Source organism: Sciurus carolinensis, chromosome 6, assembly GCF_902686445.1.
Source record: "Sciurus carolinensis chromosome 6, mSciCar1.2, whole genome shotgun sequence".
NCBI classification, from domain to species: Eukaryota; Metazoa; Chordata; class Mammalia; order Rodentia; family Sciuridae; genus Sciurus; species Sciurus carolinensis.
The window spans coordinates 104169997-104183213 of NC_062218.1; the positions used below are offsets into that span (position 1 = coordinate 104169997).

General features: G+C 34.1%; 1 protein-coding gene across 1 annotated transcript in view; it reads right to left on the minus strand.

The window, feature by feature from the left end:
• Positions 1-13217, minus strand: part of Lars1 (leucyl-tRNA synthetase 1) — a 72186-nt gene that overhangs the window by 19350 nt on the left and 39619 nt on the right. Inside the window, exons 15-22 of the mRNA XM_047555806.1 lie at positions 12517-12594; positions 9978-10063; positions 9817-9882; positions 9631-9713; positions 9095-9233; positions 8511-8723; positions 6263-6320; positions 3713-3776 (exon numbers count right to left, since the gene is read on the minus strand). Coding sequence (XP_047411762.1) covers positions 3713-3776; positions 6263-6320; positions 8511-8723; positions 9095-9233; positions 9631-9713; positions 9817-9882; positions 9978-10063; positions 12517-12594 — 787 coding nt within the window. The remainder of the gene's footprint in view (positions 1-3712; positions 3777-6262; positions 6321-8510; positions 8724-9094; positions 9234-9630; positions 9714-9816; positions 9883-9977; positions 10064-12516; positions 12595-13217) is intronic.

The following is a 13217-nucleotide window of genomic DNA, read 5'->3' on the forward strand; positions in this document are numbered from 1 at the left end:
TCGACCTATGTCTCCAGTTGGGTACACAATACAGGACAAAGTCCACATATATATTAAGAAATAACAATTGTTTTAAAGTACTGTACTGAACCAACAGCAAAAGTAAAAATCACCCAAAGTAGGAACCCTAACTATGCTGTTAAAATATTTGAACAATCTGTATCAATTTGTATATACTTAGCATTAATATGTGTTTCTTCTCAGGCATGTTGAGTTAATGAGATAAAGTGATCTTTAATGAGGCAAAGGAAGAAAATGATAAACTAGGGATACACATTTCTTTGTGGTTTCCCCATCAACATCTCACCCCCATCTAGAGGTAGCAAAATATTATGGTATTTTAATGCATGAAAACACACATTGTAGCTCTATGTATTCAAATGCATATTTAATTTCTTAGTGCTAAAATTACTTTCAGTTTTCTTTTTTTCTTTTTTTTTTTTACAGACTGCATTTTGATTCATTGTACACAAACAGGGTACATCGTTTCGTTTCTATGGTTGTACATGATGTAGATTCATTTTTCAACTAATAGAATTTTTTCAATTCTCATTTCTTAGTACTACCAAAATCTTTGATTTGAAAATACTAGAAAAAAATTAAATATCCATCAATAAGCCTAATTTTTTAAAAAACCACAGGACATATCTCTACAATAAAATGCTCTATTGCTACATAAAAAAGGTAACTCACTATAGTCCAATATAAGAGCTGTTAAGTGAAAAAGGTAAAATACAGAACAGGAAGTGTAGTACGCTACTTTCTGTATCCTAAAGGAGGAAGATGAGGACATGAAACATTAAGTTTTGTATGTTTTAAATATTTCTTAGTATACACAAAGGTGAAAAAACACTTTAGTTTTTTACTTCTGAAACAACTTTACACTTAACTAAAAAAGTACAAAAATCATTAGAGAATAAACATATCATTTACCCAGCTTTCTAAATGTGAACAACTTACATAACTATAGCATCAAAACCAGGAAGGTGAGCTGGGGATATAGCTCAGTTGGTAGAGTACTTGCCTCACATGTACAAGGCCCTGGGTTCAATCCCCAGCACCACAAAAAAAAAAAAAAAAAAAAGAAAAAGAAAAACCAGGAAGTTAACATTACTATAATATTATTAACCAAATTACAGAACTTATACAAATTTTCCACCATTTCCCCTAAGATCTTTTTTTCTATTTCAGGATCCAATTCAGAATCCCACATGGCATTTCATTGCTGTGCCCCCTTGTTCTCTTTAAATCTACGACAGTTTTTTAGTCTTCCTTGTCTTTCATTACATTGACAGTTTTGATGACTACTAGTTAGTTATTTAATGAAACTGCTCCCAATTTTGGTTTTGTGTGATATTTCCTCATGAGTAGTCTCAGTTATGGATCTCTGGTAAGAACACCATGAAAGGGCTCGGATTGTGGCTCAGAGGTAGAGTGCTTGCCTCACATGTGTGAGGCACTGGGTTCCAACTTCAGCACCACATAAAAATAAATGAAATAAAATATACAAAAAAAATTTTAAATAATAAATAAATGAATATGAATAAAATAAAAGTCCATCAACAACTAAAAAAAATTTTGAAAAAAAAGAAAACCACAAAACAAATGTTGTATCCCCTCAGGGTACCCCAGCAGGAAGGTACATAATATTGATAGGACTTAACTACTCTTATTGCTAACCTTGATCACTTGGTTATGGTGGTATGCACCAAGCTTCTCTACTACACAATTACTATTTTTCAAGATTAATAAATATCTTGAGATGTAAGAGATACTGAGAATATGTAAATATCCTATTTTTCTGAAACTTTAACCCATTGGTTTTAGCAACCATTGGTGGATCTTGCCTGTAGCAATTATTATTATGGTGTTCGACTAATGATGATTTTACAGTTCACTCAATATTTCTACATAAAGTGATTTCAAAGGAAGAGATGTCCCTACTTTCCCACTGATTTATTTACTCAATAATTAGTAGACATCAAGTATGGACCCAGAGATATTTATTTTATCCATTGGGTTTTAATACAATACTATTATTTATTGATGCCTACATTGTTACAGTATGGACTACTAGAAGCTCCTTCAAATTGACTCTGGTATCCTTTCAACATATCCCCACCCAGGGCACAGGATGTAGCCCAGTGATAAAATACTTGCCTAGCAAGTATAAGGCCCTGGGATTCAATACCCAGCACTGCAGAAAACAAACAAAAATGTCTCCTGCTTTCTTAAGTACTTATTTTCTTTTTTTAAATGGGATTGAACCTAGGGGTGCTTAACCACAGCCAAATTCCCAGTTCTTTTATGTTTTATTTAAAGACAGGGTCTCACTGAGTTGCATAGGGCCTTGCTAAATTGCTGAGGCTGGCTTTGACCTTGTGATCCTCCTGCCTCAGCCTCCTTAGCTGCTGGGATTATAGGTGTGTACCTATGAATCAGTAGACACATATATTCTTTATCTCCTACTTTATTACATGAGGGATGCATATAGTAATTTTTTTTTTTAATTAGATGGTCCTTTTGCACAGCTAATATTATTTTATGGGTTTCTTGTTTTTTGTTTTTTCCCACTTAAAGTATATTTTGGAAATAGAGGCATTTCTTACCCTTGCTTTTTGTAATTCTTCAGTATTCCTTTATGTGGTGTACCATAGTTTATTCATTCACTCTCCTATACAAAGGCATTTAGGTTGCTTCCAATATTTTACAAGTACAAACAGTGCTACAGTGAATAATTAACACACAGTTTTTGGCATTGTTAGAGGAGTTGCTTCAGGACAAATCCTTGTAAGTGGGATTGTTAGACCAAAAAGGTAAGATGCTTTGTTAGGAACTGCCAAAACTGCCTCCAGGAGAGCTGTACAAATTGCACTCCTACTAGCAATGTATAAGAGAGCATGTGAAGAAATTGATGATTTTGTCAACAGAGAAAAACTGGGTAGCTAAGGGATAGAGGAAGGAGTATTTTTAATGCACATGCTTTTCATATATTCTATATTTTGAACAATATGAGTGTATTACTTACTCAAATACAAATAAAACTTTAAATAATATAGTCTAAGAAACAGAAATAATTCAGTTCCAATAAAAAGAAATCAAGAACTCGGGCTGGGAAATAGTTCAGTTGGTAGAGTGCTTGCCTTGCATGCACACAGCCCTAGGTTCAATCCCCAGCATCACAAAAAAAAAAAAAACAAAAGAACTCACACTGGGCTAGCCATAATCAACAAAAAAATATCAGTATGACCAACAACTAGTTAAATAAGAAATGAATGGTTCCTTCAAGATATTACTAATTTTGTTCCTTCCCAAAATACTAATAAAATGTAAAAGTTCTCAGGTCAGGCAAAAAAAAAAAAAAATTGTTCTTAAAATGTATGTTTCCAGATTCAAATCTTTCATTGGAATACCAAATACAGAGCTTCCTACAGACCCAAGGTCTCTCTACAAAACCAGTCTTGAATCTCGGCAATTACAGTGAATTTCATTTAAAAGAAGACCTTGGATGGAGTTTGCTCCTGGACAGATTACATCAGCAATTCTTACTTATAATTTAAATATTATGTTGTTTATTCACAAAGAAATGAATTTTTTAAAATTCTGTTAAAAGTAAAAGATAAAAATTAAAACACATATTTTACTTGTCTTTTGTAATCTATAAGGAAAATCAGATTCCATGCAACAGTAGTAACAAAAATGCATAACTCACCATCAGCTGAAAATTTGTCAACAGCTTGGGTCAAAGTAAGGAAATTGCCTGTGGATTTTGACATCTGAAATAGAAAGTCAATAATTAAGAATTAATGACAGTATATGTAAATATAATAAACCAAATCAGTCAAAGCAAATTTAACTAGTTTGAACATGACAAAATAAAAAGGAATTCAAAACATGGAAAGGAAAAGATACTTAACATGAATTTTAGAGAGAAAAAAATCCAAGGTTGAGCCAATAAAGTGACTTGTCTGAGTTATTCAGCTAATCAGTGACAAAGCTAGGACTGGCTCTCTAGTTTGACACTCGGTCTACTGTGATTTCCATTATCCTTATCACCCCTGGTAACTGGGTTAGACATGTGGAATGATTCTACTATTACCAGAACATTTCAGCTGGTTATATAAGAAAGAGCTCTGCAGCACTCAAGAGCCCTTCAGAAATAGAATAGACTAGCTCAAGAGTTTAAGAATTAGGATTTTAGGAAGGTTCCTGTCATTACAGTAACAATAACTGGTTATTCAAGTTGTGCTCTGCCCTAAGACAGTATATACAGGAGAGTATCATTCACAGAATGGCAATCTCTAATATTTTAAATGCTCTGTTGTTACTGAAACTTTGCTGATGCCAAAGAATAGATTATTACATCAATTTTCCACTACATGACAATAAAGCATCCCATTCTAATAAAGTTAGAATAATACAACAAGGTTCAGATAGGCTAATGAAAAGGTTATATCCTAATCGCATTACAAAATACATTGATCCACTTTGACTTACAAAGAAGAGATGAACTCAATAATTGAGTTAATCTATCAAAATCTATAATACAGTCCATGCTTCTAAACAGTCTTTTTTTTTTTTCTTGAGTCTAATGTACAGATTATCTTTTTTTGTGTGGGGGCAGGGGTAGGTACCAGGCATTGAACCCCTGAGGGGTGCTCGAGCACTGAGCCACATCCTCAGTTCTTTTTATTTTTTGAGACAGGGTCTCACTAAATTGCTTAGGGCCTTGCCAAGTTGTTGAAGCTGGTGCGATCCTCTTGCCTCAGTTTACCCAGTTGCTGGGATGACAGTTGCACCAACACACCCAGCTATACAGATTATCTTAAATGCACTTTTTAATTACCTGTTACTTTTAGGGCAATTGCAAAATCTAACATTTTGTACTGCAACTTATATCATCAGTCATTTGTTCAAATCTGTATGTCTTTTAAGACATAGATGCTAATACTTTTTTGCCACTACCTTTCACTGGCACAGTAAAATTCACTGATTGTAACAAATAAAATATTTATTAACGAGAAATAAATAATATTGGCCTGGGAATACAGTTCTGCAGTAGAGTACTTGCCTAGCATGCTCAAGGCCCTGGGTTCAATCCTCAGCAACACAAAACAAAGCAAAACAAAACTTCTGAATCACAAATAATACTGTTCATTATTATTATTTTTTAATTGAAGGGAGATGCCCTTCTCGAATTTTCACAAAGGTATTAGAGGGGTAAATGATGGCTCTGTCAAGAAGTTTGTATAACCTTCTATTGAGAATGCTAATTAGTTATAATCCTATGTAGCCTATAAAAAAGTCACACATATTGTTAATAGTGACAATAATGTAGCAGCATAAGAGAATGATAGTAGACTACCTGGGAAGAAGCCTTAAGTGACACCTAGAAATCATATAAACATCAAAATCTTGTTTTCTAATTGGTGGTCAGAGTAAAAACAAACAAAATGCACCAAATCCCCTTCTCAACTTATTGAGAAAGATCTTGCCAGATGAGGTGGCACACACCTGTAATCCCAGTAACTTGGGAGGCTGAGGCAGGAGGATCAAAAGTTCAAAGCCAGCCTTAGCAACTTAGCAAGACCCTGTCTCAAAATAAAATACAAAGGATTGGAATGTGGCTTGGTGGTTAAGCATACCTGGGTTCCATCCCTAGTACCAAAAAAGAAAGAAAAGAAAAAAAAAGAAAACAAAGAAAAAGCTCTCATGGAGGTCACTATGCTAAGATCTTTATGCTTCTTGTCCCTGTCTCTATCTCTTATCTCTCTCTATTTCAGTCATAATTGTGTCACCTTATGCCACTCTAAATACAAATGGTATAACAAGTAAATTTTCCCCTTCTCTTCCCTCAATTAATCCTATCTACTCCATTTGTTCACTTTTAACAACTAAAACTTAACAGGGCATGGTGGCACAAGTCTATAATCCCAGTGACTCAGGAGGCTGAGACAGGAGGATTACATATTTGAGACCAGCCTGAGCAATTTTGGGAGGCCCTAAGCAATTTAGTGAGACCCTATCTCAAAATAAAAAATAAAATAGGCTGGGGATGTGACTCACTGGTTAAGCACCCTGGGTTCAATCTCTGGTACCAAAAAAAAAAAAAAAAAAGGTTAGAATTTAATTTGTGTTGCCAGTCCTGAACTCTTTGATTAATTCCTATTCCTATTTTTTTCAATTAAAAAAAAAGTACAACTTCCTAAATCTGAAAAGACTTCCAGAGAATGTTAAACTTTCAAGAGGAAATAAACCTTACCTTCTCAGAGTTGAGAAGGAGATGTCCGTTTGCTCTCACAGCTGTAGGCCATTTGTCACTTCACAGGTAAATATTTAAAGACAGAAAATAAAAATTGAAGAAAGATTATGGTTTATGGCTTGTTTTTGTTTCTGTTTTGAAGATAGAACCCAGGGATCTGTACATACAAGGAAAGTGTTCTACCACTGAGCTACACCTCCAGCTGCAGCCCTGTATTTAACAGGAAATACATATAACCAACCAAAGGACTGGTTATATAAATTATGATACACACATACAATAATATAACTATTTTAAAAATAAAGGCAGGGTTACATGTATGAATATAAAAGATCCTAAATATTTATTATGTGGAAAAAATACATAACAGTATATACAGCAGAGCATATACAAAAACTTTTTTTCCAGAAGAAATCAAGTTTGTTCCTTCAGCTACTTGAGGGACTAAAGAGAAGAAGAAATATACCTGGATCAAGACAGAAGAGGACAGAGGACTACCCCAGAGCACACACAGACTATGAGGATCTGGATTCTGGTCCGAATAGTGCTACCAACTAAGAGTGATCAACTTTCAGAAGTAAAGTGGTATAGACACAGGGTGGAAAGTTCACTACTAATTTATACTTTATACACTCTGAATTTTTGAACTGTGTGTATTCATTCATTCTAAAAATGAGATCATGTGCCAGGTCTCATGGCACACACCTATAATCTCAGTGGCTCAGGAGGTTAAAGCAGGAAAAGTGCCAAAATCAAAGCCAGCCTCAGCAATTTAGCAAGACTCTATCTCAAAATAACATATAAAAAGGGCTGGGGATGTGGCTCAGTGGTAAGTGCTCCTAGGTTCAATTCCTGGTATTAAAAAAAAATAAATGAGATCATATGAGATAAAATCAAGTTTCTGGGGCCAGACTCTCTGGGTTTGTATCTGGTTCTGCCACTTAACTCGTTGGGTAGCTTTGGATGAATTTTTGATCACTCTTTGCCTCAGTAAGGCTCCCTGTTTGTAAAAAAAGGATATCAGAGAACTGCCTCAAAAAGTTATAGTGACTAGGGATATAGCGCAGTTGGTAGAGTGCTTGTCTCACATGCACAAGGCCTTGGGTTCAATCTCCATACCACGCACACAAAAAAGTTGTAGTGAGAAGTAAAGCACTTACTTAAAGTGATTAGAATAAGTACCCGGTATATGTACTTAATATTATTACTTACCTGTAATTTTTTAAAAATTAATAAATAGAAAAAAATTGGTGCAAAGAGAAGATTCAACTTAATAGTTAAAGCTACTCTAAGGGGCTGGGGCTGTAGCTCAGTGGCAGAGCACTTGCCTAGCATGTGTGAGGCACTGGGTTCAATCCTTAGCACTGCATAAAAATAAACAAATAAAAAAGCCTGTTGATGATCTACAACTACTCAAAAAAATAAAATAAAAAGCTACTCTAAGATACCCAATTTCTTTTTTTTTTAATATATATTTTATTTTGAGACAGGGTCTTGCTAAGTTGCTCAGGCTGGCTTTGAACTTACAATCCTCAGCCTCCCAAGCCACTGGAATTACAGCTGTGTGCTACTACTATTCTTTAAAAATATTTTTTAAATCAGAGAGAAAAATAATTGTACGACAAGTGGTGTAAGAACCAAATTGGATTTCTTCTACTTCAAAATCTTCCTTTCAACAGAAAAAAAATAGAATGTCTTTCTAAATACAAGTTTTGCAAGATTGTTTTGGCTATATAAAGTGAAATTTGGAAAGAATGAGGTGCTTCTTTCTTTAGATACTTGAGATACTAGAGAAAAAAGCAGAGATACACACCTGCATCAAGATGGAAGAGGATAGAAAGATTGCCCTAGAGCACACAGTGTGTGTGAACCCAGATTCTGGTCAAAATAGCACTACCAACTAATGCTAGAATCATGAAGCTCCCAACTTTAAAGGAAGAGTTCCTTCAAATTCTAATGATCTAGACCTGTCTCAAATTTCCTTTCATTCCTACATCTAATGGATCAAATGAATTACCAGTACACCATCAATACCCCTGAAGTATGATAGTCTAAGTTATGAAAATTTCTAGATATAACAGTTAAGATGTATACTTTCTACTTTAGTATAAATTCAATAAGAAAATAATTTTTAATTGGCAAGTCTAGCTATCCTCTCCACAAAAATTTCTTAGATACTTAAAACTATGAGACACGATACCCTTATTGACAATCAATAAATCTGGTCCACATGTATTTTAGCATTCACCTTTGCTCCGGCCACATAGCCACATGATTATAAAGGTAATATGAAAGATGATTTGGAATAAGATCCTTGCCAGATACTCGAAGATCCACAGGATACCAGAACTCAAACTCCTGCTTTAACTGATCTAATTTTTCCTTTGGGATCTGAGTCTTAGGAAATGGAGCATTCTTGAAGAAAATATAATCCCAAACTTCCTTAGTCATCTGTTGTGCACTGTAGTAAAACAAAACAAAAAAACAAACTGTACATATATATATGATTTCTTTGAAAGAATCAATATCTTTAACCATGAATCTTCTTAATGTAGTTATAGTAACAAGTAAGGAGAGTAGGTTCCTATAAGAATAAAGAATGGAAATGAAAAAGTATAAAAGATGACAAAGAATGAAGATCAGATGAAAATAACAGAGGGGCTACTTATTAATTATTTTTAGTTACACAGTAAAAAAGACATCATGATAAAATTCTGTTAACCAAATTCTTATGACACCTATATATAAAAGAAGTAACTTTTCAAAATGTAAATCATAAGATTACAACGCTTGCTAATGAACCATTTTTCTTTTCTTTAACTGTTTACCAACCTGATACCCAGTGGAGACTCTGCCTGTCCATGCAGGTTGCCCCCCTGCAACAGGTGTGCAACTGTGTAGAACGCCATGTAAATAGTGGAATCAGACAGTGATTCAATCAGCCACTGTTCATCCCAAGGCAGGCGAGTGCCTGAAATATAAAAGAAAATTCATGCATCAAGACTCTAAAACACTTCATCTATAGAATCTGGAGGGTTATGGCATTTACAAAGCTATTTACTTAGGAAGTTCTTAAATTCTATTTAAATAACTAATAAAAATAAAACACTATATGAAACAAACAAGTGAAGCTCTGGAGTCTATTAAAAAGTCACACCATAAAAGCTACATATTTTAGAGAGGACATATTTCTATCACCAGGTAGATGGCCAGGGATCATATCCTAGTTTCCCTCTCCTAATTTCCCTCACCCTCTAACCAAAACCTGCCACTTTCAATTCAGAAAATAAGAGGGGGCCAGGTAAAAATGTGTATCTGTTGTAGAACTGGCAAAGTCATTCAAATAGAAATGTTTGAAGTTTACTTACCTAAACCATAAGTTCTTGAGCAAGCATGTTCTTGTAGCCAACCTAAGGAAGCTTCAAAGTTCCTCCTGGTCTCCTCACAGAATCTAGAAAGAGCAAAACACAAAGTGTCCCCTTTCACCTTTATCATCTTTCATGTTTCTCAGTTTCTCATTACCATTCCTCTCTCATCATTTTCTCTCGTCTTACGTTTCCATGTTCTTCAAGCACTGAGATGTTTGTTTTTTCCAATTCTCATCACCATAATCCAAGTACCTGGGGATGGACAAATTGATTTTTTGTTGTTTTTTTTTTAAGTCAGAAGTGAGCAAAGTGACTAATGGAATTTTCTTGCCATAAGAGAGACTAACCACTGATCACACAGAGCCACAACACACTCATCAGAAGACCTGGACATCACTTGTTTCTCTGGTTCCATGTAAATAAGTGCATCTCCCTAAATGAAAGTAAACAAAAATATATCAGGTATGACATCAAATCAATCTCCACTCCTTGAAAATGATAAAAGTACTGTTTTAAAAATACTGTACTAGTACAGAGAAACAACATGTATCCCATTTGTTTACAATAAAAAAAAAAATACTAATAACCAAAATCCATTTTCACTGTCCTCCCTCTTCCCAAAGTTGAAGCTGTCTTTCCTTCTATATAACACTTGCTTTAGAAAGACATACATTTTGGACTGAGGAGATAGCTCAGTTGGTAGAGTGCTTGCCTTGCAAGCACAAAGCCCTGGGTTCGATCCCCAGCACCGCCAAAAAAAAGAAACACATCTTCATCAAGCCTATCTTTCCTTAGCTGTTTTTCAGAGATAAACAAAATAACTTTTAGCAGTTTCTTATCTTGTGGTTTAATAGTTAGGCTTCTAGATAGCTTTTTATCCTTGTTATAAACATACTAATAAAATAGGAGGGCTTGGGTTGGTTGTGGCTCAGTGGTAGATCGCTTGCCTAGCACATGTGAGGCACTGGGTTCAATTCTTGGCACCAAATAAGTAAATAAATAAATAAAAGGTATTGTGTCCATCTACAACTAAGAAAAAATTTTTTAAATATGAAATTAAATACATGTAACTATTGCTTTATTAAAAAAGCACACGAAGTCTTTGACTAAAGATGCTACTACCATGAAAAAGTCCCACAAGAAAACCGACCATAATTTTTATTTATTTAATTTTTTTTTTGGTAAAATATCTTTTTTTCTTCTTTTCAGTCATGGGGTTTGAACCAAGGAACTTAAACAGGCAAGCACTCTATCACTGAGTGATATCCCCAGCCCCAGAATCTCTTAATGTCTTATGGTCCCAAACATTTCAGGCTAGCATAATTTTTAAAATAAATTCAGTATTATTATTCCTAAAATGACTTGCAGATCTGTATTTTTTTTTTTTTTTTTTTTTTTTTTTTTTTTTTTGCGGTGCTGGGGATCGAACTCAGGGACTTGTGCTTACAACGCAAGCACTCTACCAACTGAGCTATCTCCCCAGCCCTATATTTTTAATGTAATTCTTCATGCTAGAATTAAATAGCTGAGATTTATGGTTTAAAAACAGATATTTAATTCCCTTTAAAAATTCCAATAAATGATGATGAAGAATGTATGGGGGTATTTTTCCTTTTTGTATTTTACTGGTAAGAATCTAGGAAAGCAAGAAGGGTAAAAGAAAAAACATCAACCAAATTTTAGAAGCCAAAAATCAGGATGAATAATAATTTTATTAGCAGAAATAAGAAAGCCAGCTGAATCCTAAACCAGCAGTAGAAAAAAACTGAAAGATTAAACTGTCTAGTGTGCATCACAAGACCTCCAAAACGCTCAGGAATTAGTAGTACGAAATAGCTTTGGAAGTGGAAATAAAATAAGGCTTAAAAGAGCAAGACAGAATGAAGTCTTTTTAAAAAGAGGTTAAAACTACAGATATCCTAATTTCACACTATGAAGACAGGTTAACTGTCCCTTCCTCTGACAGTAGTATACTCAAGAAAGGATAATTTAACATTAACAAATAAAAATAAATAAAAACAATTACTAACTACAGGGAAAAGTGAAAGTTGGAGAACAAAATTCTCACTATCCACTGCAAATGGATTAGGCATGTCTCGAACATGTAAACAATGGCTACTGATCTAACATAAATTATAATAAAACTATATAGGGAAAATGGGGGATGAAGAAGTATATACAACTGTGGGACAGTAGAAACTAACAGGTATGGGGCTGGGAGGGCGGATAGAGAAATGAGTGGCTGATGACTCATCCTAAAAAATTACATTACAATCATTTAGATTAGAGACTAATTAGAGAGATGGAGATCAAAACTAAAGTAAGGTAGTTGAAAGTGGTCCCTTAATATCTCTTCAGGAAAAGAAATTAAGAGAATGTACAAAGATAGAAAACTATTGCTTTTTAAATTTTAATATGCCTAATAGACCACTGTCTTTCTGTATTATGGACATATATAACTGACAAAAATTAAAATTTAAAGATATGGAAAGTCACAAAAATTTACTTTCAGATAATTTCTCATAGGAAAATAGAAGACAGTTTTAACAAAAATTGAGAAGTGAAGGAAGGATGAAAGTAAAAATAAAATACCAGAAAAAGAGAACTACTATACCAGTATCTAAAATGGACACTGCCAGAAAGTCTCAAGAAGTTCTCTGTATGTGCTTTTGCACACATCAGCACACATACCTTCCCTTTATCCACAGGATGGGAATTACAAGTTAAATGAAGTTAAGTGAATCGCTTAAGAAGGCCTATATTCTGCCATAAAATTATGATATCTTTAATATAGCTCTACTATAGAACCCACTGCTAACAATGCAGTTAAGTCTATTCATTAATAGCTCTTCCAAAACAGACATCAGAGGATAGCCAATCACATACACTGTCAATCATCTTTCTTTGAATAGTCTTCTTTACGTCTTGGACCTTCTGTCCTTTAAATCCATCCACCAACATTACCTAAAAGAATGAAAAGGGGTTAAAAAAAATGCATATAAAAACAATTGAAATTTGCTTTGCATTTTTCTCTCAAATTTTCCCGAAGTAAATTTATTCTCACCATAACCAAAATATTTTTAATGTGAAATTTGTCACATTTATAACCATAACTTTATTTTTGAACAATGAAGATTTAACACTCATATCTTTTACGTATAAGTAAGACAGCTATTGTACCATGAAGAAACACTCAACTTCCACTTCTCAGGTTTCACAGGAAAAGATTTTGCTATACTAACTCACCTCACTCCTGATAGTTCTAGTAGGAACTAATAACCATATGCTTTACTTGCACTTCTTTCCAATTTTGCCTGCTACAGACCTGCTGCAGGCCTGCTGTTTTTCAATTACACCTTTTACATAAAGGGCAAATTAATTCTAAGGAAAAATATCATTGTTACCACAGATTTAACCTAGATTTTGGTGTTTGATCTGACTCTTACATCTCTCACATAATTTCTATGCTAGATATAAAAGATATTCTTTTTTGACCTTCTAGTCTTCCAACATATCAAAATGCTTCATTATCTATTTAACTCATCATTATGAAATTATATTTAATGACCATCACATGGAGGGATTAG